Source organism: Lampetra planeri, chromosome 3 (assembly GCF_965212315.1).
Source record: "Lampetra planeri chromosome 3, kcLamPlan1.2.h2, whole genome shotgun sequence".
NCBI classification, from domain to species: Eukaryota; Metazoa; Chordata; class Hyperoartia; order Petromyzontiformes; family Petromyzontidae; genus Lampetra; species Lampetra planeri.
Genome location: NC_136109.1, coordinates 24,905,888 through 24,930,046, shown reverse-complemented (window position 1 = coordinate 24,930,046; position 24,159 = coordinate 24,905,888). Strand labels below are relative to the sequence as shown.

The window sequence follows — 24,159 nt, the reverse complement described above, 5'->3', positions numbered from 1 at the left end:
GGCCACTAGTTTTTAATCTGCATGGCAACAATCAAGCAGTTGGCTCGAAATATATACTGTGTGCACGTACGCTTGCTCATGTGCGTAGATGCAAACGCACTCAGGGCAATATATTCGGCGAGTGAGTCATTGCAGATGATGACATGGCCATATAATTGTTCATTCACGGGTGCAAATGTTTGTATGCATATCTTTGGTGCAGGGGTTTGTGGGGGAGCGGTGGTGTCGCGGTTAGCGCGCTGGGCTACGAACCCGGCGACCCGAGTTCGATTCCCACTAATGGCCAACACCGGTAACGATTATCTTAACTGGTCCTGAGCCTCCCCTAGGTCGACTCAGCCTCAAATAAGTGCCTGGTGTGATGTGTAAACATTACCACTAGGGAGACAAAGGGCGGTCGGGCGTGGTGCTGGCCACCCACCCCCTGGTGTATCGTGCCGGCCTTCATGGGTGCGCGCTAACAGCACTTGTCCCCACTGTCTGCTAAGACTATAGGGGGGATCTTTGTCTTTGGTGCAGGGGTTGGCTCTCTGTGCTACCAACTGGGTGACCCAAGTACCATTATTGCCCGTGGTTAACATCATTAGCAAGCGGTATTTGAACCGGCATTGGGCATCCTCTAGGTCTACAAAGCGTTAACATGACAAGCTTGTGCGGTGTGTAAACATCAGCTCTTGAAAGACAAAGGCGGCCAGGCATGGGGCTGGCAACACCACCCTCTTGTGTGGTATGTTGGGCTTCATATAGGCCACTTGCTAACAACACTTGCCCCAGAAGTCATCGTCGTGTGTGTGTATCAGGACTGGAAGATCTATATATCATATATCAATTGTGCAATGACCACTACATGTAGAGTATACATTATTAAGCATATGTCGCGTCTGTTTGGCTTCCCTTCAATTTACGTCACGCCATGACAATTGTAACGTCCACACACGTAACCTGTGCCACGATGAATTACATTTTTTGGATTATCTCCACTCGTAATTTAGAGGTTGTTTATTTATTTATATAACTTTTCGTGATTTCTTTGGCATGATGTGCCCTGCCAGGCTTTGTGAGCGTGCCTGCTGGCTCCCGGTACAGACAGCAGGCTCGCTCGCAAATGCACAGCGGTGCCTTTGGCTGCAGCCCACGATACCAATTCGTGCAGGAGGGATTTTTTTATTTTTTCAACAAATAAAATGGCAAGCCCGCCGCTCCCTGCGCCAGGGAGTTATACGACCAAAGGAAACATGACACAACCGCAAACGCGTATCTGCTGGTGATTCACCCGATAGCAATGGCAGGACGCAGATTTCCGCAGCGATGCTTATCCTGCAGTATCCAGCATGGCCCCGCGTAGGGGCTCACTCACGGGTGGTCACTGCAACATGCGACGCCGGACACGCGGTGGTATTGATATTTACAAGGCCACAGCTTGCTGATGAATAACCGTGAAGTGGAAGCTAGTCCAAGTTTATTACCGTTTATTGGACAGATACTGCTGAGCAGCGGAAATGTGGATGGGATGCATTTAAAGGAGATTACATAAAAAAAAAGCTTGCGGAATGTGCCCCCATCTTGTCAGATCTCAGAGGCTAAGGAGGGTTTGAGCCTGGAATGTGTTTTGATGGGTGATCACCATTCCAACGAGGTTGTCATCAGCGCTTGCGGGATTGTGATACTCGGTGGGCAACAGAGGGCAGTGCAATATAATAAATTGTTGTACTGTGGTTCTATGCTCTCCACTTTCACCAACCCACTCACGAGCATGGTGATGGCCAACCCCACCCCTATCGCCGACGCCGAGTGGGGGAAAGCCTTCATCCAGCAGTAGATTGACAAAGAGCGGTACATTATTACCTGTACCTGTTATTCAACATATTCGTCAGGTATTTATCCATTTGAGAAATGAAGGAATGTGTCTTTTAAAGGCCGTTTTGTAAGTCTGTAAAAATGATGCTGCCAATAGACACCAAGGATAATCTACTTAAGTGTGTTTTTTCATTCTTATTATACAAGGCGAAAGCGATTGGAATGACATGAGACACTTTGCAAGCAAGACCTGCGTGCCTTACACACGTGTATGTGATTTGGTTAATTTAACGTGGATGATGACCCATTAATAGCTTTTCCGTTTATTTCTTGTTACTGAGTAAGCATAATAATACAGTAAGTTAAGTTATTCTTTCACTTGGCCACGAGGTGTTGTTTTCTGGGCGGTTCACAGGTCGTGGTGTGTGAAAGCATGGGTTCATGTGCTGACAATTAGGGTCCTTATAATGAGACCATTGATGCGAGCCAGATTATTTTTAGGCACCAAGGCCATATTTTTCTTTATTATTTCTCAGCAGAAAACAACTCGACTTTGCTCCAACCGAACAAGCTGACAAACGCTGTGTTCATGTTTAGTACGTTTTGGCATTTGGAGCTGTTTCAATTGTAAAGGCTTATGTAATGTGAGCATTAACATAATTTATGAAAACGAAAAACTAAACTTTCCGGGAATTAGGGGTGGAACAATTCTGCCGCCTTCCCCATGCTGTTCGATTGTCACAATTCAGGGCCACAATCCGATTCAGGAATCTGGTTTTTTTTTACATTGTGTAAAATAGCAGCACATGTTGTGGCTGCAGCAATGCAGTTGGCCGATTACCGACAACACATACGATTGTGGAAAACTGTTGCACAACCAGTTTTATGCATCCATCCTGATATTAGGAATCGATATTAATCAATGAATAAATGCATGGAAATAAAACAACTACACTTTCACTGTGGCATGGGGAATGAGACGATACCAATGAAGGCACTTTCATTGCTCTGTTGGCTGCTCATGTGGCCAGGAGGACTATTTTAGCGCTTGGTATTTGCGAGCTAACTCTGGCAGCGTGGCATGCACGTGGTGTTCGTAGCGCGGTGCCCAGAGCTTTCTCAATTATCACCTCCACCAGCTCCTAGTCTGGAGCCAGCACGGCAACTGATCCCTGCTATGCCGGAACCCTGCGGCACGAGGCCCGGCCCGTGGGGACTCATAACGAGCCATGTGTGTGTGTTGTGAGATAGGGGAAGGGAGAGGTTTAAGAGAGAGGTTTTAGGGTGAGCGAATGGGTTTCAGCGATGGGGGAGCAGAAAGGGGAAGTGGCTGAGAAGAAGAGGGAGCTGAGTTGGGAGGAGACAGCCACAATAGCAACAGTGCAGATGTGTTAAGAGGTCCCAGGCAAAACATCGACCCAATTATGCCTGCGATGAACCATAATGCTGTGGCATTGTAAAGGCAATTAGCAAGCAGTGTAAACTATAATTACAGTGTGACAAGTTAGTGAAGTGTCTGTATGCCACTGTGCTACTCATTTAATGTGCACACCTCTTCCTCTGCCACAGGTGTCGTTAGGAGGAGAGAATGTGGAGGTAGTGTATTGTACTCGGGTGGTATTATGCATAATGCATTGTGAGGAGGCGGTCATGAGACATTGTGTTAGCAGGATGGGTGTTTGATGAACTGCATTAACTAGTTTGTGGAACAGTATGGTAGATATGTGAAGTTTACAGTTAAGATATGGGTCGTAGAGTTGGATGTTAAAAATTCAACTAGAAATTACGTTTCTGGCCTTTTGAATACAAGCACATTTTAGCAAAACAGGCACAGTAGGGGCTACCAGAAGTCGTAGACTATGGAGAAGAGAAAAACTCAGATGGCAGGATTTTGTAAAAAGCGGCCCTTGGAGGCTAGGTTGGCATTTACTTTACTACAATTGCACGATCGAGTAGAAGGACGGAAGCGATGGTGTGGTGCGATGGTGACCTTGACCTTGGCCCAATTATGCCTCTTTATTGTCATTTAATATATTTGGATGGGTCGCCAGGCAGGGATTGCCAGGTGTTGTAGGTGTGGGGCTGCAAGTGGTCAGGAGATTGCAGGTTGTGTTTTGGTGGAGTGAAGTATGCTTACTCCCACCTCTTGCAAGATGTCTCGCCAGCTTGGAAGAGTAGGCCAGAATTCCTTCTATCGGGGCTCTCCAGAGCTCCATTTAGTGGAGGCCCTTATGCCAGCATTGATGTGACCAAGATATTATAAAGCTGCACCATTATCTGTTATGCATACTGTGTAACTACACAAGAGTGTAATCATAATGAATATAATAAAAATAATAACAGTGGGTGGAGAGTTGTGTAATAAAACATGTTCTGATTGCATAAACGAGCTTTCTGGTTATAAAAAAAAACACTGGGCAATGCACAGTAAGATTTTCTGCTGACCTTGCTTAATGGGAGGACAACCCCCTATTACGCTTGCTGAGCTCTGCACCAATTAAGTAAATTGGTCAGAGGGTTCTGCGGCTCTGTAGGGCACAATTAGTGACCTAACAGATCCCGCCCAAAACCAGTCTCTTGGTTTTGAAAATCGTATTCATCTTGCTGGGATTTTCTTTATTTTTTAAAAAGGAATTTTCCCTCTAATTCCCAAAGTCCCACATGGTGCTTTAACCTCACAAGTGGCCGTTAGATATCACGGATTATTTTTCCCGTTGTCTTCAGTGCAGTGGCGCTATTAGGCAATTTGAATTAGGTTCGGCCGATTAACTCTATTAATTGCGCCAGTCAATTTGTGCCTCGAGCGTGCTAGATTAGGTCATCCCGAGGCAATCGGTTAATTGGACAATCGATCGCTACCGGTCTCAAGCGCGCTCGCGTTGCTGGTCTGAGATCTTTGAGCACACAGGGCCTAGTCTGCCAGGAAAGCAAAGCTCTCGGATGGGAGCCATCCTGACTGACCCAACCCCCAGCGATGCCATCTCAAAACGACGGAGGCTCTCGATTTTGGCCCAGCCGCAAAGATCTGACTTGGTTGACAAGGTTACGTTTTGCCAGAGGCCAGCTTATTTTACAGAGCTCTGCTGTGGAGGTCACTGCCCCTATTACTACACCGTTGAACAATCACTGCCACTAAACGACATCAATGAATGACAACACGTTCAGCTGAGCTGGGGCTATCAAGTACATATAAACTAATTAACATGAGTCACCTCTGAGCCTAGATGATTTTAATGTCTCTCCAGAAGGCATCTCTGTTTGCTCACCAAAATACTGAATAGTTTGAGTTGCTAAAATAAGTTGGTTTGTCTTAACTGGTTGTGTGAAAAGTCATGCCCAAAGCAATTTGATGGACTGTCACGATCGGAGTTCGCGATTTCATTCAAGAATTTGTGTTTTTTTTTACACATTGTGGTGAATGCATCACATGTAGTGGATGTTGGGGTCACATGAACAAATAACATAAGAGCACGTAAACATCTAAAATGTTCAATTCTTATGCCCATGATTCCATGCATGTATCATGTGCGTGTAAGAATCAAATTAAATCAATGAATCAATGCACTGTTACGCTCTGACTATTATTGCTACTCTATTAATATACAAAATCAATATTGACAGTGTAGAGTAAATACGGTACGTTGTTATTTTCACACTAATTGCCTAGGCAACAATTGTTCAAGAGTCCCACGGTTTTGGCGTTGGTCTTACGCAACCCACTTAGCTCCGTTCGTTCAGAGCTCGCTTCTCAAACCAACTTGCCCAGGCACGAGCGTCCTCCATACGAGCGCTCATTACCTTGCTGCGAATCGGACGGAATAACACCCGGAAGACGCTTCGCAACACTAGCGAGGAGGTCAAGAAGCCAGGAGGAGAAGCACAAAGGGCTGTTTGGGCGCTCGGGTGGCATTTAGAAACAAGACAAAGCGAAGGCGGCGTTTGGTTCGGTGTCGGCGGTTTTAATCGCAGCCCTGCCGCCGCTGCGAACCTACTAGGATTATTACGTCGACCATGTCCGGCAGATTGCGAGTGTCGCTCGAACACGGCATCCTCCCATGTAGAAGAGGGCTGTGGCACGTACGCCGTCTATCCAGAGAACCCTGCAAGCTAGCCCCTTTGCAATTTGACAGAGAGAGTGGGGCGGTCGGCTGGGGAGGAGGGAGAGGGAATGAGGCAATGGCTCGAAGGTAAATGACACCGCTCGTTAACGAGGCAAAATGCCATCCGCGCGTTGGCTCCCTCCCTCTCCCCCCTGCTCCCAGCAAAGGCCCAGCTTGTGGGCTCACTGAAAGCGGCCCAGCGCCCAAGCGCCTCGCCAATTAGCGTAATGAAGCGATTGTTGGATAATTACAGTGGGGACCGGGTTTTGTTCGTCGCTCCAGCAGAGTGCAGGAGCGAACAAAAAAATAAATGTATTCATAAATGAAAGAGGGACCTTTTATCTGAGACCGCATGCCTCTGATGGTGTCATTAAGCATACAGATATTGACGTAATGCCTGCCGTTGATTTGGGGGGAAAGAAATCACTACCATTTTATTTTTGCCATGACTGAGGGGTTGACGTGTAGTGGCTTGTCAGCGAGCGTGAGACGAGGCAACGGTGGTTTGGAAATCATTTATTCATCAGAGCCCAAAGCACGGTTAATGGGCCAGCAATCTGATCATTGCCTGTGTATTACAGGTAACAATCACCTACAATCCAAGCCCTAACACAGCTGCTCAGCGCTTCGAGGAATGAATGCTAGCGAAATGATTATTTTTTGGGGCCAGAGAAGACATTGTGGTATGGTAGCACGGGCTGCTTGATGACCTCAATTGCCCAATGACAAGTCGCCAATCAAAAGGACGCACGCCGCTTCGTCCGGGGCTTCGTGTTTGGCGTGCGGGCACTGTGCAAGTGGGGGTCACAAGTTCACGGGGTGACGATCGTGTAAAACTTCCCAGGCACCATTGTGCACCTTAAACCCTCGCTCTTCCTGCTGAACACGTAAAGCACGGAATAGAGATTGGGCTATAGTTCACATTTGTGTTGGTGTTTTTTGTTGTTGTTGAGAATCTGATTGATCGTACGTACCGTGGTCTATGGTAGAGAAATGCTGCCATGCCCGGCTTTTGTCGGGTATGAAAAGGCATTTGATTCATTGGAAGCTGATTCGGTCATCCAAGGTGTCACACACAATGACCTGAATAATATAAGATATAGATTATGAAAAGAAATGGATAGCGATGAAATAGCTACACTGAGACCCTACAAAAAATGTATCCGAAGTCAGATATTTTCTGAAAATGTGATTTCAGAAATAACTGTCTCACGTTTTCATACGACGTGGTCGTTATAACAGCCAAAGGAAATGGGCTGCAGCAAATGATTGCAGAACCTAACAAAGGTGGAGAGACAAAAGGAAATAATTGTGGAGAGAAACAGCTGAGAAACAGTGAGCCACCGATGAGTGACCGTGCTGTTCGATACACATTGGCATGTATGCCTATTCCAATTGTTGAACACAGGCCAGGATTACGACAATTAAGCCATGAGCGGGTTGGAGTGATTTTGGAAATATAAAAATGTTGGTCATGACAAGCAACAAAGCAGTGTACCTCAAAGGAAAGTTTTCAATCGGTGCGTGACATGGATTACAAGCGTGGACACTGGCAAAGATAATGCAGCAAAACTAGACTGAGAGACGGAGACAAGAACGTATGGATCATAGAACAGACAAACACACATCAGATATCTGAATCATTCCTGCTCTCCCCCCTTCACCAATCCTTACTGACCGTCACAGTCAAGTACGACCAAATAACCCCCACGACCAAACACATCGTGGGGAATCCTTCACCCAAGCGGCGGATTGACAGACGGCAATGAATTGACATTTATTCATGATAATAATTTCGTTTAATCGCCCTTCATTTCCAATTGTTTTGCTTATTTAATACATAGAGCGTATTCCCAATCACTTTTACCGCAGCCTCACCACCTTGCTCTGCCAATCTCCCACCTTTACCAGGGGTCAGCAACCAAAATGACGACGGGGCATTTTGTGTTCGAATTCAAGAGCCGCAATGCGTGTTGTGAATACGACGCAGTCCTTAAAAGAGCCGCATGCGACCCCGAAACGCCGCAGGTTTGCCGACCCCCTGACCTATATAGACACAAAGACAGAGATCCCCCGTATAGCCTTTAACAGGCTGCTGGGCCCTTTGCTACATGTTTGGTATGTACGTACGTTGAAATTGTTTTGCACCGTACGTCGCCAACCGTGCTAATCAGAGGTGCGGGCGGGCGGGGGGAAGAACAACAAATTAAACACGAAAAGCAATTCTAAAAGACCCCAATAGCTATCGTCCCGTTAATGCCACCACTTGGGCCATTCGTGCTGCAAGCGTGACTCGAGCCGGGCGGGCGGGCGGGCGAGCGCAGTCGCCCACCGGACGGCGTGCACCAGCGTCGGCTTTTGTGGTTTTCCTGCCGAGGCTGAGCGTGGGCGGGCGTCGCGATAACTCCGCTACTGCGGGCTCGCCAGCTGGGCCGCAGTGGAAAAAAAAAATGTGCAGAGGTGTCAGATGCCTGGAGATAGCGCAGCCGTGGCTCTACGATCGGTTCCGCCCGGCTGCTAACTCGGGTTATTTGCCCCGGCCATAGACTGGACCACGGGGTGGGGGGGGGTGGAAAGGGAGGGAGGGGGAGGGGTGATGGTTGGGTTGGTGGAGTTTGTGGGGGGTTATGGAGGGGGGTTGTGGGATAGAGAGTCCAGCACGACGGGGTGGGTAGTGGCCGCTCTCTTGGGGGATATAAACCAACTGCCTTCCCCTTCACCTCCACAACCTGTTCTCTCTCCCTGTTGTCCCATACCACACACCCCTCAATCCTCATGTCATGCATCCCACCCCCCTCTCCCCACAGTAAACCCACCACCCCTACCACCATGCCGACCAACATAGCGCATGGTACGTGTTGCGTGTGATTTACATGCCCGTTTGCCCTCTGTCGCTCACATTCTCTCAAGCCCAGTCAGTAACCGACATGGCCAAAAAAATGTTTCTGTTAAACGGAGTTAACGTGACCTATTTATGTAAGCTGCGGCAAGTTTTGCGGTTTGGTTTGCTATTTGTGGATTTACAACCAGTTTCCCCCTACGTTGTGGAGCTAGTTTGGCTTTAAATTAATTCAGATTTTTTTTTCATTCCTTTTAAAAAGCGTAATTTTTCGAGAGAGCAGAAGCAGAGACCAGGGTCTGGTGCTGTGGCAGACAGAAGGGAAGGGAAGTAGAGGAGTGGACGCCAGAAATTGTCTTCTGATTTTACGTGCAAGTTTTAAACATTCATATGTAAAGCAGAAGTGGTTTCGTTGAAGCGTGGCTTTACATGTTTTCCTGATAACTTCTGCATCGTTCTAACCCCATGAGCCACCGATAATGTTTTGCATCTCGTTCTATTTTATTGGCGCTGGAACGATTCACCAACTGCCCGTGTCGAGTCGATACAGTGTAACGATTCCGAGTCAACAATGGGGGTCACGATTTGATTCAGGATTTTTTTTTTACATGGCCATGAATGGTAGCTAGCCATCTCTATTGGCTTGCAAGGTTGATGTTATTCCCTCATACTGTACAACACATTTGAATCGAAACATGTGGATTCTCGTACACGATTCGATGCTTGTGTCGCGTGCTGTTTGTAATGCCGTGCTGCTGGTTTCAGAGAAAATATCTTTGGAATTCAGGGGATTTTTGGTGGCAACAGCATTGGGGGATGGTGCTTTTAGAGCCTTTCAGCATTGTTATATGGGTCATGGCACTCGGCACTTAAATATTTTGCCCATTTTGCTCTCGCTCTTCTTGCAGCTTTCCTCCCCAGCACCCCCACATGCTCCACAACCTCGCCCCCCCCACCCTTTACGCCATTCACCACCCTTCCCCCAAAACACTTCTCCCCACCACCTACCTCTCCTCCATAAACAATTGGAGCTGCTTTACGAGCTTCCTTTGGCCCCACCTCCTCAAATCCTAATTAAGGAGTTCACTTGTCAACACTCCCCAGGGGCGGTGTTTATTTCTTTGTTTAAGGGTGCCGTGTAAAGCTTTGGTGTGGATGGTGTGCCAACATGCAGAAGCTTACCTCACTCCTCAACCGTCCAACCTACCGCCGGCTGCCCCCCTCCCTCTCCAACACCCCCCACTGCAACCTTCCGCTAACCACACTCTGCCACAACTCACGTCGGCCGGCGACTCATCCATCCCCGTCCACTCATCCTCACACCGCGTGCTCTTTCCCTCTGCGGCAGGGGCTGGAGCACGTCAAGGTGCTCGTAGTTGGAATGATGTCGCGTTAGGGCCCATTATTTAAACTGCTGTTTTTATGGAAATGTTTCTGTGGAAATAGGCAATGGCGAAGTGGAGCCAAACCAAATGCTGAAGCACCAGCGGACTGGGTCCAGACGTGAAACCGAGACGAAACTTTACAAATATGCGGGAATCCGAACAATCTTTGAGATATGGAGCTCGTATTTGATATAGCAGAGTTGAGTTTTGATAATGTACATATGTACGTTCCACATAGAAACCTGCCCCCCATGTCCCAATAGCACGGGTTGGCTGTCCCACGTGGGTGGGTGACGTCACAGCGCCCGTGTGTGTGTCTAACTGCCCCGTCTGAATTCCCACACACACGTGTGAGTGGAATGTTTTGTGTGGCCAGGAATAGATGGGTCACCATGACCCGCTGGCTTCCCACCCTGCACCTACCTTCCCTTTCCCCCAAGCACCCGATGACTAGAAGTAGTTGCACTCATTCTTCCCTACAAGGGTTGTGCAGGGCAATGGCGTAGTGTGGTTGGCATGGGCCCCTAGCACAAGAAATGAAATGGGGTCCCCTTGTCTGCTTTCCTCGCGTCTTCGTAGCAGGGCGTCCGGGGCCCTCCAAGCCATAGGTCCCGGGGCAGTTGCACCGCCTGCACACCCGATAGCTACGCCCCCAGTGTACAGACCTGTGTTTGCTTTAGTGTGCGTTGGTATGTACCACCTTGACACGCACGTGGGTAGCGATGGCTTCAGCGATTCGTGTACCGCTCTACAAAATACGAGCACAGCACGAGTGGAAATTAACTGCAGAAACTGGCCTGAGCATCTCTTAGGGCTGCTCAGCCTAAAATGGGCAGGTGGTGCGATAGGCATCGAAAATGAGGAGCCACACATGGCCGCACTGTTAGGGTTGGCTGGGCACTGCCTTTCATGTGCCATGCCAACATGTGTTTACTGATAGCCCTAGCCCCAGCAGTGTAACCACCTTGATGAATGGTCCTCATGTTTGTTGGTGAAGTGTTTTATTGCTGATAGAATTCGGAATAGGGTGTATGTATATAAAATCAGGGGTGCAACGATGCATTCATTGTTATCAATAGTTAAGCTCACGACACATGGACCTATTCACGTTTGTAAGAATCGGATTTTTGTGATTTGTACACGCTGTGTGTAATTGATCATGTGAACCCTGCAGCTGCTTTAAGCGTTGTCCTTCACCGCAGCGTTAAAACAAGAATCGTTTGTTCGAATCGTTACCCCAAATTGCGACAATTAATTGAATGGGTTGGTGGCTAGAGCGGGAGAGCGGCTCAATCGCTCCACCCCTGGTATTTAAAAGTACGCGCGTGCACATGTAAGTGTTCCTCCACGCTCATTGGCTCTTTCACTTCAGTGAACCTCCTCAAGTCGGTTCAGGAAGCGGTGCGCGTTAGTGCACGGATGCTGCCGTTTGAAATCGGCTGGAGCCCACGCTGTTCCCTGGGGTTTGCCGTCCGATGCCAGATTTCTCGGGGCGTCGTGCATGTAGGTGAATCATCACTGTCGCTGGCCAACGGACCAAGCCCACGCTGCCGCCTCCCCACACATTGCTCTTTAGAGTAACGCTTTAATGTCGCTGTGAGCCCGTTGATCTTATTCATTGATGTGCAGCTATTGAAATAAAGGTGTCCGTGCACAACAGGCAGCACAATTCGGCCGTCTGCGATGTGGGTGGGACCCACCTGTCCAAATCCTCATTACTCGCGGCACACTATCAGTCACCACCTCTAATATGCAACTTCAGGTTTTTTTTAATACATGTATATAGGTAATGATTGTTTCGGTGTCCTGGTATCATTGTCGCAAGTCCTGCAGCGATGACGGCACAATCGAGACATTTTATTTTGGCGTAAGATTTGTTAGATTGTCTGAGCCTGGACTTGGCTATGTTTTCATGGTCTCAGTTAATCGATTAAAAGCGATTGTCGTGCCCATGATAGTGCTTCAAATTGTGTGAATGATGTGCTAGTGTTACATTTAGCCCATAGGCGAACACAACTGTAGAAATGGGACAGCAAAAATGACAAACAGTACTGTATAAGCTATATGGTGAAAACAAGACGAACAATGTTGATTCTTATTTCGAATTATAATTGTGAATCATGTGAATTAATCGACTCGCTGGGAGGTGAATCGTTACGTGTCTAATATTTAAGGAATCGTAAGAATCTTCTCCGAAAAGGACAACCAGGCCCTTATAACCTGTGTTGTGTGTCTATAGTAGAAAAGATTGGCCTGATTGTCTGTTTCTTATTGGGCATACATGGCATGCTGCGTGAGAGTAGTGGTTACGTTTGTCAATACATATGGGTGAGTGTGCGTTTATGCTCAAGTCTGTGTTTGTGTGTGCGGGCATTCTGGATTGGGTTGGGTTTGTTTTTACGAAGAGCATTTGGCTGAAACAATGGTCAGGGGTGTGTGTGTGAGGGGGGACCTGTGTGGTACGTTTGGAGTTGTGCTTGGCATGCCATCATGCCGTTTCCACATTCCATTCCATTCCGAAACCAGAAACCGCAAACCATGTTTTGTTACCTGCCAAAAGAATTCCTGTCAAATTCAGTTGTGAAAACACTTGGTTTTAAATTACCAGACCACGGCGGCATACCAGTTTGGCCGATAACTTTGTGCGATTGTTGAGCACTGCTGCTTTGCCAATTTCATTACTGGTTCACGGTTATTCAGCAAAAATGTCAAGAGTTTCGCGAGGAAATAAAATAAAATAAAAATTACGGAAAGGCCCACAGTTAACGTGGCGTTTTGTGGTCACTTTGAAATGGCTGTTAAAAAAACGAGGCCTTTTACGGTCTTGACTAAGCGAGAGGCCTTGAGCGATTTTTGAGCCTTGTGCTGACGGTCACACCACGTGCATCGGCATCCACAACGGAGGGGGGGGGGTATGGCGGTTCTTCTTGCCATTACACATTACGATGTTGTGTAAGTTTTATTTTTACACAATTTGCGCAAAGGAAGTTAGAAACGCAAAGCCGTTTAACCTCGGAAAATTGCCCGCGAGTGAGCGAGCCCCTCGGCCCGGCGGTTGTGGTTGCAGGTGATTGTGGGCGGAACGGTTGCGGGAGTTGAGAAAACAATTTATTTAAAAATAGACAAACATGCACGATAAACTAATAATCACGCTTGAAATGCCCAGAGGCCAGCCAACTGCAGCAGGCCATGAAACCCCAAACACGCTGGTGTTTGTTCTTTCCACGCTGTTGAATGCGCCCGGTGCCCGGTATGGGGGTATGAAGCTCCGGGTTGTAATTCGAGGGGCAACTTGCCACGTCGTGGCTTCGGCAAAATGCACAAACAGGCAGTCGAGTGTGGCGTTTATTTTCCTAAGCGATATTTTTAAATATGTTTTTTTCCTGTTTCATTCCACATATATTTACATGCTGTGGGACTTTAAAAAAATAAATAGCCTTAACCAAATGAGCAAGACCACCCGTTGAGTGTAACCTTATCTGCAGGGCCATGGGAGGTCTTCAGTGACAAGAGTGTTGGGTGGGGGGGGGAGTTCTGGATTTTCCCAACCCAGACTAAGGCAGAGCTGGGGGTGTGAGAGCCGGGGTCAGGAGGTCGGTGTTTTGTTATCTGATTGGAGAAGCAGTTGAAAGATAATCAGAGCCATGCAAGGAGAAAGAACGGGGGTGCGGCCGACTGCGATTTTCACCCGATGGATCGTGATGTAAGGATGAAAATTAAACCGTCAAATTGCGGAGCTGAAAAGACAGGCAAGAGGATGAAAAAAATGCATTCAGTCGCCAAAGTATGGAGAGTGGATGTTGCCTTCAAAACCATGATACAAAGATCCCCCGTGTAGCTTTAACAAACTGTTGGGGCAAGTGCTTTTATCGAGCAGCTATGAAGGCCGGCTCGGCACACGAGGGGCTGGGTGGCCAGCACCACGCCCGGCCGCCTTTGTCTCTCTAGTGGTGATGCTTTACACACCACACCAGGCACTCATTTTAGGTTGAGTCGACTTAGGGGAGGCTCAGGGCAGCTTCAGATAATCGGGGAGCAGTAGTGTAACGGTTACTGCACTGTGCTATGAACCCTGTAACCCGAGTTTGACTCCCACTCACGGCCACCACCAGTGATGATTAAAACCATTAGACCACATTAAAACACACAAACACAGACATCCACTCGCATACACTCTGACACACGCATGCGCATTGGCCCCGAACTCGCAATGCTTCTGGCAGATATTCAAAAACAGAAGCCAACTCCTCCAGCCAGGCATGTCTTGCCAAGATACTTATGTCCATTATGCGTAAAACGTAAGAATTGAAATATCCGAGAGTTTGTTTAAGGAAAAAAAACATTCAGACAAAACTAAAAATATTGATAATCTGCAAATCTTTTAAATGTTGCCCGCAGACCAACAACAAAGGGCCACCCCGCGCACCATTCGCTCTTTAATTGGCAGATGGAAAATAGAACCGTCATCTTTTATTACCGTATCCCTTGAGGTTTTAATGCTTCATTGGTTAGTCACATGGCATTTCGCGTAGCTTAATTCAGTGGCTTGCGAAAGCTGCATCGCCAAACCCCCCAAAACATCTACAGAACAAAAGGAGCGGATTTATCCGTCGTTGTGATTGCTGGTCAATGTGCTGCCATCCTTGCCTTGAGTCTCATGATGTCTTTTTTTACGTAAAAATCTAGTCCATGTCAAGGCTCATTTAGAGACTCAAAAGACTGGCTGTTTGTTAATTGTACTGCTTCATGCCATTTGCTTTATGTGGTAAAAACAAATTTTAGTGTTGGCAACTTCACTGTGAGGCCTCCAAACTTGTTCGTGCCAGTCCTTCGGGTTTAGGCACCCCATGTGTGCCCACGTGTAATCAGGCAGGTCTGGGACATCCTGCACAGGTTAGGGTTGGGGTTAAGGTGAGGCTGAGGACACGGCTGATATCGGCCTCGCTGAAAGTGTTCTCTCGGCCTCACTGTCAAAAATCCATACTACTTCCTTTGTGTAACGTAAGAGGGCTATTCCCCTAAATGTAATTTTGACCAACATTAATTAAAAATTTTAAGTTACAATTTACAAAAAAAATTATAAATTAAGTAAAGTAAAAGTGCAGCCCTGCAATTACTTGGTCACGCTACTGTGTGAGCAGGCAAGGAGTCTCTCTAGTTCCCTCTAGAGAACCCCTCTAAGAGTGTGTTTGGCCTACTTATCCATTCTGGCTAGACATGTTGGAAGAGGTGGGGATACCCACACTTCAACTCCACTGCACACATTCTGCCAATACACTAACTGCTGTGTACCCTGTTGTACTGCTGGGTGGACAGAGGCGGAGGAGATAAAAAAAAAACTGGCACCATTGTTTAATCTGCCGAGTTAGGGAGATCGAATTGAAGCAGTGACCACTGGATTTTAAGTAAAATAACAACGTTTAATTCAAGAGCGCCTGGATGGACGTGCCGGTGAAATGGCCGACGATGGATGATTTATCTGATGGACGCTTTGTGTTTGTGCTCCCCCCCACCCTTCTGTGTTGCGGTGCCTGCAGACGAACTCCATCTCGCCGTCAGACAGCCTGCGCGCCACAGAGAAACACCGCAGCTCCTCTGAGTACCTGAGCGACTCCAAGAAGAGGAAGGCTGACGACAAGGACTCTCTCAGCCGATACGTATGTGGCCATTGGCTTAGTCCCCTTTGACATTTGTTATTTGATTAAGCCAGCCGGGTAGGTTAGTGGTCAGCAGGCTCGCCGCTGAGTCAGTTTATCAAATATATAGCTAACGGACATCGATTATTGAATCAAACGCTTGCAGTCGGGGACCGCTGAGATAGGAAGCTGACGGGTTTTTTTTGTATAAACGTTGCCTATTTCATGGGTTCTTACGGAGTTGAAAGTGGGGACAGAGATTTGCGCAACAGGTTTGAAGGTAGGCATGTAAGGGTGCATTGATTCAACACTTAAAATACATTTTCGTGCTCAAGATGATGCATCAAATTGTGAGTGTGAGAATCAATGTTTTTCTCATCTGGTATGCAGTGTGTAATTGTATCTCCTAGAGTGTTCATGAAAGGTAATGATTTAGTCAAATTGTGACCCTGTATCGTGACAGTTCACGAGGAGGGCAAAGCGTTTGCATGCCTATTGGAGGGACTGGAGCTAGGATCTTTACAGGGCCCACCTCTGTATTCAGTCTTATATCCTTCTGTGAGGCCTATTGCAGGGTGTTTGTAAACCGACCATCAGTTGCCATGCAACACTCTCTTTTCAAGCATGTTGTTTAAACAAAATAAATACCTTTAGCCTTAAGCATTTTCTTAATACCACATTGATAAAAAAAATATATAAACAAAAATGTTTAAACGTCAAAAGTTAAGTAACCAGTTGCTTAACCCCTCTCACATTTAATATGCTTAGCAGGATGCTGCACGTGTTCCAAACGCCGCACTTTATTTTTAACTCGCAGGACAGCGATGGTGACAAGAGCGATGACAACCTGGTGGTGGACGTTTCCAACGAGGTCGGTTTCACAGCCGCACAGATTTTGAGCCTGCTGCGTGTCGGTGTTCACATACTTTTCTTAAATATCCTCACTGGGAGACCTTTACTCAGCACCTTCGCTACGACTGTAGACGACCTGTTCATAAAACAAGGAGGCATCCGTTTATAATTTTGTCTTAAAGAATGTTACAATATTGAAATGATACACAGTTGATGGAGAGAGGGCAACTGTGTTCATCCAAGCCCTCACTCGAGCACCATGCATTGCTACTATTTTATGTTGTCTTGTTTTTACACATATATACGGACTTTTTCCAAATTTGCCATCGAAAATTGTAGCGGTTTGGGAAGGCCTTCGTCCAGCAGTGGATTGCTCATGGCCGATGATTATATATTTGGCACTACATCTTATCGCATTCTTGTTTTTCTGTTGATTTTGTGGCACAGTACATATATTTGAAGTATATACCTACCTACCTTCCCAGTCATAATACAAATTCAACAGTCATACCTACCACAAATCCAAACACCTGCATACCTACAAATCTACATGCCTACCTACCAATCTTCCTCATTCTTGCATACCTACCTACCAACCCACCCTCCTTCCCCACCAAACTGCCTATGTACCTTCCCTACCCATCCCTCACCTCGTGGCGTACTCCCCCGCCAACATCGCGTCCCTCCTGTCGCCCTCGTTCCCGCAGGACCCATCGTCCCCGAGGGGCAGCCCGTCGCACTCGCCTCGCGAGAACGGCCTCGACAAGCAGAGGCTGCCCAAGCGTGACGTGGCCCCTAACAGCCCGGCGTCCGTGGGCTCCTCTCGCAGCACTCCCTCCTCCTCCAAGACCAAAGACATGGGCCACGTAGGTGCCACACATCCACTACCGCCACCCCCCAACCCCCGCCACCCCCCTCCCCCCCGCCACCCCCTCCCCCCACCGCCACCTGCCGCACCAATACAGCCGCACTGCGAACAATGACGTGATTTTGTTGTTGAAGAGCTGGCTGTTGAGTGAGTGCGTGCGTGCGCTTTTTCTGTCTCTGTCTCTCGGCGTCACAGAACGATAAATCAAACACGCCCATGTCCAAGTCGAACACGCCGACTCCGCGCAGTGACGCGCCTACGCCCGGCACCAGCGGAACGCCCGGCCTGCGCCCCGTCCTGGGCAAACCCCCGGGCATGGACTCCCTCGGTGAGATGCGCTGCACACAAAATCGTCCGCTCGTGCAATCGCACTTTCGTTTATTCCTACGTATGTATGTTCAACTTCTCCAGGGGCTTCCTAACATTGGAAGGAAGAGTGTTCCAGAGGGCTGCCGAAGCGCATCTGAAAGCGCGCAATGCAGTGACCGCCTTTGTTCGATGGTTAGCCAAGAGCCGCTGCGAGGATGACCCGAGTTTGCGTGATGGTTTATGCTCCTTGACGAGATTCATGTCCATTCATTCGTTTATTTGTCTTTCGGTAAAGTCACGTAGATCGGTTCAAAGAAAAGAACAAACCTATCTACGTGACTTTACCGAAAGACCCAACGAATATGAATTCCTGCAGTCACGAAAGCTTTTAAGTCAAGATTTATTCACTCATTTGTTCATTCATTCGTGGGTGAATTTGTTTGTTCATTTGTTTGATTGCTCATCTGATAATTCCTTAATTTATTGAAGTCATTCCTGATCTTGGAATCCCAGACATTGCTTACCTACAGGACGGCAATTAAAGTGGAGTGAGAATAGTAATATTAATAGCATTTCACCAGGAGGTCTTCTCGTACAAAGAACAACATTTTCATTATAGTTCCAGGATAAACGTCACAACGATATCAAGAGCTCACACTTCTTCTACCACTCTTATGTCAATTAACTGCATTTGCCACTGATAACTAAGAAGAGAGCGTCCACACTCGACACCTAAACGCCTGAGACTTCTAGTTCGATCTTGTTTACGTTTTGTATTGACGAATCTTACATATTTTCTATATTTTATTTTTTTGGGTGGTGGTGGTTGTACGTGGGCAGGCCCTGCCCTGAGGTCCCCGTTCGCCGGTCCCTACCCGGGCCCCTTTGGCATGATCCCGCACGCGGGCATGAATGGCAGCGAGCTGGGCAGCCCCGCGGGGGCCTACGCCAGCCTGCACTTGGCATCGCCGCAGATGAGCGCCGTGGCAGCTGCTGCCGCCGCCGCTTACGGACGTAACCCCATGGTGAGCCTTCGCGCGTGTGAACGTTTGTGTGTCTGTGTGTTTGTACATGCTGACAGCACTTGCCCCAATAGTATGTCAAGGCTTTACTGCGGATCTTTGTCTTTATGTGTTTGTACACGTGTATGCATGTGGGTGTGCATACGTGCTTGCACGTGCGTGCGAGTATGTGTGGGTTTACGATCCTGTGCCTCGCCTACATCGACTCAGCCATAAATGAGTACCTGGTGCGGTGTGTAAAAACATCAGCACTGCGGAGACAAAGGTGGACAGGCGTGGGGGTGTTCACACCCACCCTCTGGTGTGCAGTGCCGGCCTTCATAGGTGCTCAGTAAGAGTATTTGCCCCAAAAGTCTGTTCAAGGCTATACGGGGGGAGGGTGGGAGGGGGGTCTTTGTAGAGCTGAGCCCACATGCGTGAATCTGTACGTACGTGAGTGTACGTGAGTGTGCGCATGGATTCACTCGACTATGAGATGGGCTCTTTACCGCTGTCGATGCACCTGTGTTGAACAAATCAATAAATATCCATTATTCATTTAAAAGCAGCTAAAAGCCCCTTGAGACTCAAAGTCTCTTTGTAAAGGACATCTGGAACACAAAAGCAATGCAGTGCCACATTTGATAACCGTTCAAAACAACAGGGTCGAAATATCAAGAAACAAAAAAACCTTAAACGAAAATTAAACAATCACTCACAGTTAACAATTAAAGTCTAAAAATAGAACGTAAGATTTCAAGTAAAGTGCATTATCATATGACATGTGCAGTATAGTTCAAAGGCACTTAAGTCATACTGTCCAAGCAACGAGTCTGATCGGTCATTAAAGGCTGACCTGTAATAGATTGTTTTAATTTTTCTAAATATCTATAAATATATCTAAATGTAAGAGAGCTTGAGCATTGTTCCACGTAGAACGCTCACGCACCGCACCGTCGTTTGTGTCCCCCTCCCCAGGTTGGCTTCGATCCCCACTCCCACATGCGGGGTCCCGGGATCCCCTCGGGCCTGGCCTCTATCCCCGGCGGAAAACCGTAAGCACCGGCACAGGACTTGCGGCGGCACCTTTGTCGATCGCATGGGTGCCGTGCGTCCCCGATGGGACCGCGGGCTTGCGTGCGCGCACACCGGCGTATTTGATGGAACGCGCGTTTTGTCGGGTGTCGCTTTGCTCTTCGGCCAACGCTTGTCTCGGGACCGTCGTGCAATGGATACGCTGTGTCTTGTGATGTTTTTTTTCTCATTAAAGTATATTTCAAATTAATGTGTGGCGTCTTTATCTCTGTGCGCTGCAACATCGCGTTCTCTCCGTGGGGGTTGTTTTGTTTTTTTCTGCTCTGCCTTCCGTATTCTCCGCCAGCCAGCACCTTGCATTCAGGCGTCTCTAATCCTCCATTTCGCCTTTCGCTGTCTCTCCGCACGCGCCCCTCAGGGCGTACTCGTTCCACGTGAGCGCTGACGGGCAGATGCAGCCCGTGCCATTCCCGCCCGACGCGCTCATCGGCCCGGGGATCCCGCGTCACGCGCGGCAGATCAGCACGCTGGGCCACGGCGAGGTGGTGTGCGCCGTCACCATCAGCAACCCGACGCGCCACGTCTACACCGGGGGCAAGGGGTGCGTCAAGGTGTGGGACATCCGTGACCCAGCCGGCAAGAGCCCCGTCTCGCAGCTTGACTGCCTGGTCAGTGCCGCGCTTACCCCATCTCCCAACGTCACATCACCACCTCCATCATCGTCCACCACCACCATGTGGGCTCGCTGAACAATGACCATTTGATTTTAAATGGCCAATTTTCAAAGAGGCTCAACCAGAATATATATGGTCAGCTGGAAGTTTCTTCCTCCGTCAGCCCTGCCCACTTTATAGTAACCACGCCTACTCGACCACTAGTAATGCCCTCGCAGCTAGTAACCTCCACTCTTTCTGACGTTGGCCTCCACTACCGCTCGTAGGCCCCACCTAGTCCTCTGCCATCCCTGCCCACTACGCAGGTAGCACCGCTTCACTCATATCTCGAGTCGAGGACGAGTCCCGACGATTCTAAGCTGGTAAAAAAAAATCCCGACTCTTCACAAATGCTTCTGGACATTAGGAGAGCCTTCATGAAATGACCGGGACTTTTCCCTGTCAAGCCGGGACGTTTAGTGGCTTCACATCGAACGGTGCCCTATCGCGCACCCACCCTTGCAGAACCGGGACAACTACATCCGCTCATGCAAGCTGCTGCCGGACGGGCGCACGCTGATCGTGGGTGGCGAGGCGAGCACACTGTCCATCTGGGATTTGGCGGCACCGACGCCGCGCATCAAGGCGGAGCTGACATCGTCGGCGCCCGCGTGCTACGCACTCGCTATCAGTCCTGACTCCAAGGTGTGCTTCTCCTGCTGCAGCGACGGCAACATCGCCGTGTGGGACCTGCACAACCAGACGCTCGTCAGGTGAGGCTCGCGCTCTGGGTCTGGGTCGCACGTAACCAATCCGCGATCTTTCTACAGGTGCAGAGCTGGTGCAATTTGCCTTGAGCCTCAAATCTCTAAATCTGGTGGGGCCCTCACAAAGGGCTTCAGATGGGGCCTCGGACAAGGCTCGGAGAGAGTCTCATCTAGGAAAGTTTCGTAGTGCTTCTTTTAGAGGTTTGGTAGTTTTCGTGAAAAATATTAGTGTTGCCCTACGATGGACAATTACATAGATGGACGGATATATAGTACCTTGGCCTTTGTCCAACAGTGTATTTGTAAAGGGCTGTAGTTTGCAGAAGAAAATGTTCGTGCTGGACAGAGAAACGTAGCTTCATTGACCAACCTCTGCTCCCATGCGCGCGCGCGCGACTCCATCACAGGCAGTTCCAGGGCCACACGGACGGTGCCAGCTGCATCGACATCTCGCACGACGGCATGAAGCTGTGGACGGGCGGCCTAGACAACACGGTGCGTTCCTGGGACCTGCGCGAGGGACGGCAGCTACAGCAGCACGACTTCACCTCGCAGGTGAGCGCCTTTACGCCATCACCACCATTTGCCACTGCCATGGCCATCGTCAAGGCCGGGATACAGATTTGCTCAGTTGGATGTATTAGCAGAGTTCTCAGCTGTGAGAGCGTGGCTTTAGGCTTCTGCCAAGTTGGATTTGGCTCCAGTGTCATCAACAACATCAACATTTGTCAGAATCAGAATATGTATATATACTGGAGGAATCCGATGAGCTATGAAGCTCGTCATCATCATCAGCATCATTGTATCCTGCTGCTGCTCTGGGATTACGAAATGCTGAAACTGCACCCCTTGGAGCAATATGAACAAAGATCGTCCTGTGCAGAAGCTGCTCATAGGAACATGGGATTTATGCCACTGACTGGACAATAAGTTAAGCCCATTGCCCAAGTGAGCTTTGTAGAACACTGACTCTTTCACTCTGATGAACTTGGGTCACCAGAATCGTTGGCTATTTTCATAACTACGATCGTCACTCGCACAGTCGATGGCATGGTCATCGTTACCAACACCACCACCATCATCACCGCCATTATCATCACTGTCACCGTCGTCTCCATCATTGTAATCACAACCATCACCTTCGCCAGTGTAGTTACAATCATCGTAAAACTTCTCTCCCCGGTCCACGTGCCATCAGATCTTCTCGCTGGGCTACTGCCCGACGGGCGAGTGGCTCGCCGTGGGCATGGAGAGCAGCAACGTGGAGGTGCTGCACTGCATGAAACCGGACAAGTATCAGCTGCACCTGCATGAGAGCTGCGTGCTCTCACTCAAGTTCGCCCACTGCGGTAAGGCAAAACAAAGACAATGGTCCCCCCCACCCCCCCCATATCGCTCACCGAGCTACATTGACTTCTGGTTGCTGAACGAAAACATGATACGGTCGCGCTAATTTCACACAAAGTGCTTGCCACAAATTAACCACAATACTTTGCTGATGTCATCAAGCACCATAACCATCAGGCAAACTCCGGTCATCCTCGCAGCTGCGGATTTTGACTTGCCATCGAACAAAGACGGTCACTGCATTGTGCGCTTTCAGATGCTTTTTTGCGGTCGTCTGGAATGCTCTTCCTTCTGACATTAGGAAGCAACTGGAGCTTTGCACATTTAAAACAAAATTTTAAAACTAATTTCTTTAGAACTGCTTTTTGTATTCAGTTTGTTGTCCTTCCCCTGCACCTCCGATTAGCACGGTTGGATACGTATGGTGCGAAAGAAGTTCAACATACGTACAACACGCGCACATATGCACGTGTGCAATTTTCATCAAGCGTGCCTTTGCCGCCGTTTGAATTGCTGGTGGATTGTTGTGTGCGCACTTGAAAGTCGGCGGAATGCGTGATCGTTGACATGGCGTTGCACTCTGCGCTGTGCAGGCAAGTGGTTCGTCAGCACGGGCAAGGACAACCTACTCAATGCCTGGAGGACACCGTACGGGGCCAGCATCTTTCAGGTGAGAATGGTGGTTTTGCAACAAAGGATGAGGGGCAGGGTGGGTCGGGGGAGAGGCTTAATTTATCACCAAATATTTTCCAGGTCGCCGGTGAGACTGGCTGATAGTATGTGACTAGTAGCCACAGCCATAGCCAAAGGTGTACTAAATCTGAGTGTGGAAATATTTTCCGGTTTGCTGACCTATACAGACCCGGGGCCGAAATTAAACCCCGTATGGGTTTTGGCGGTTGCGCTGCATAGCTCTGGGGTTACGCACCATGCATCGTCGGGCACGACGCGCGACATTTTGCGCGTGGCGTGGAACGAAACGTCGGACGTCATACCAAACGACACGCGGTACGACCCGAAGACGCGTCGGCAGAAACGCGGCCGAGGTCAAAGCGCGGCCGAGGTCAAAGCGCGCGCGGATTTATTGGCCCGGCCGTCTGGAGCTTAGCACGATGTGGCGCTCCTCGAGTAATGGCGATCGTGCTGGGACGGCCAGACGTTCGTAAACATGGGCGTGCCCGACGCTTGGCAGCCCCCTGCCCCCCTTGATCCGGCCGTCCAGCCGTGCCACCGGACGTCGAGCCAAGTTCTCAGAGGCCACACAGTGGCCCGTTTGTCTTCTCCATAGCCAATATCAGAATGTCCTTTTTTTTTTATTCCACGTGACGACAGTTAGCTCTTCTCATCACCAACGTGACTTTGTTTTCCTAGCAATCGCCACAAAACCCCGAGTCTCAGTCCGTAGCATACAAAAGCGTTGTTTTATTTTACTATACAGAACAGGAGCAGTGTGCTTTGTCGACAAAGTATTCAAAACGATCGACTTGAATACAGACTTTCCTCTTCTGTGTCCAAAGCCAAGACAGAGAGTCGATACAGAATTCAGGATATGTTTTTTCCTCCTGATTAA

At 48.6% G+C, this 24,159-nt stretch overlaps 1 protein-coding gene across 10 annotated transcripts in view; it reads left to right on the top strand.

Moving 5' to 3' along the window:
• The window catches only part of TLE3 (TLE family member 3, transcriptional corepressor), a 65,941-nt gene that overhangs the window by 37,190 nt on the left and 4,592 nt on the right, over positions 1–24,159 (top strand). For 7 of the 10 annotated variants that reach the window (XM_078624794.1, XM_078624772.1, XM_078624765.1 and 4 more), the window contains exons 9-19: positions 15,659–15,778; positions 16,575–16,628; positions 17,317–17,475; positions 17,673–17,808; positions 18,606–18,811; positions 19,766–19,842; positions 20,241–20,490; positions 21,001–21,248; positions 21,650–21,797; positions 22,441–22,591; positions 23,183–23,259. In XM_078624794.1, the coding sequence (XP_078480920.1) occupies positions 15,659–15,778; positions 16,575–16,628; positions 17,317–17,475; positions 17,673–17,808; positions 18,606–18,811; positions 19,766–19,842; positions 20,241–20,490; positions 21,001–21,248; positions 21,650–21,797; positions 22,441–22,591; positions 23,183–23,259 (1,626 nt within the window). The remainder of the gene's footprint in view (positions 1–15,658; positions 15,779–16,574; positions 16,629–17,316; positions 17,476–17,672; positions 17,809–18,605; positions 18,812–19,765; positions 19,843–20,240; positions 20,491–21,000; positions 21,249–21,649; positions 21,798–22,440; positions 22,592–23,182; positions 23,260–24,159) is intronic. The other 3 variants (XM_078624781.1, XM_078624815.1, XM_078624804.1) reach the window with 1 other exon arrangement.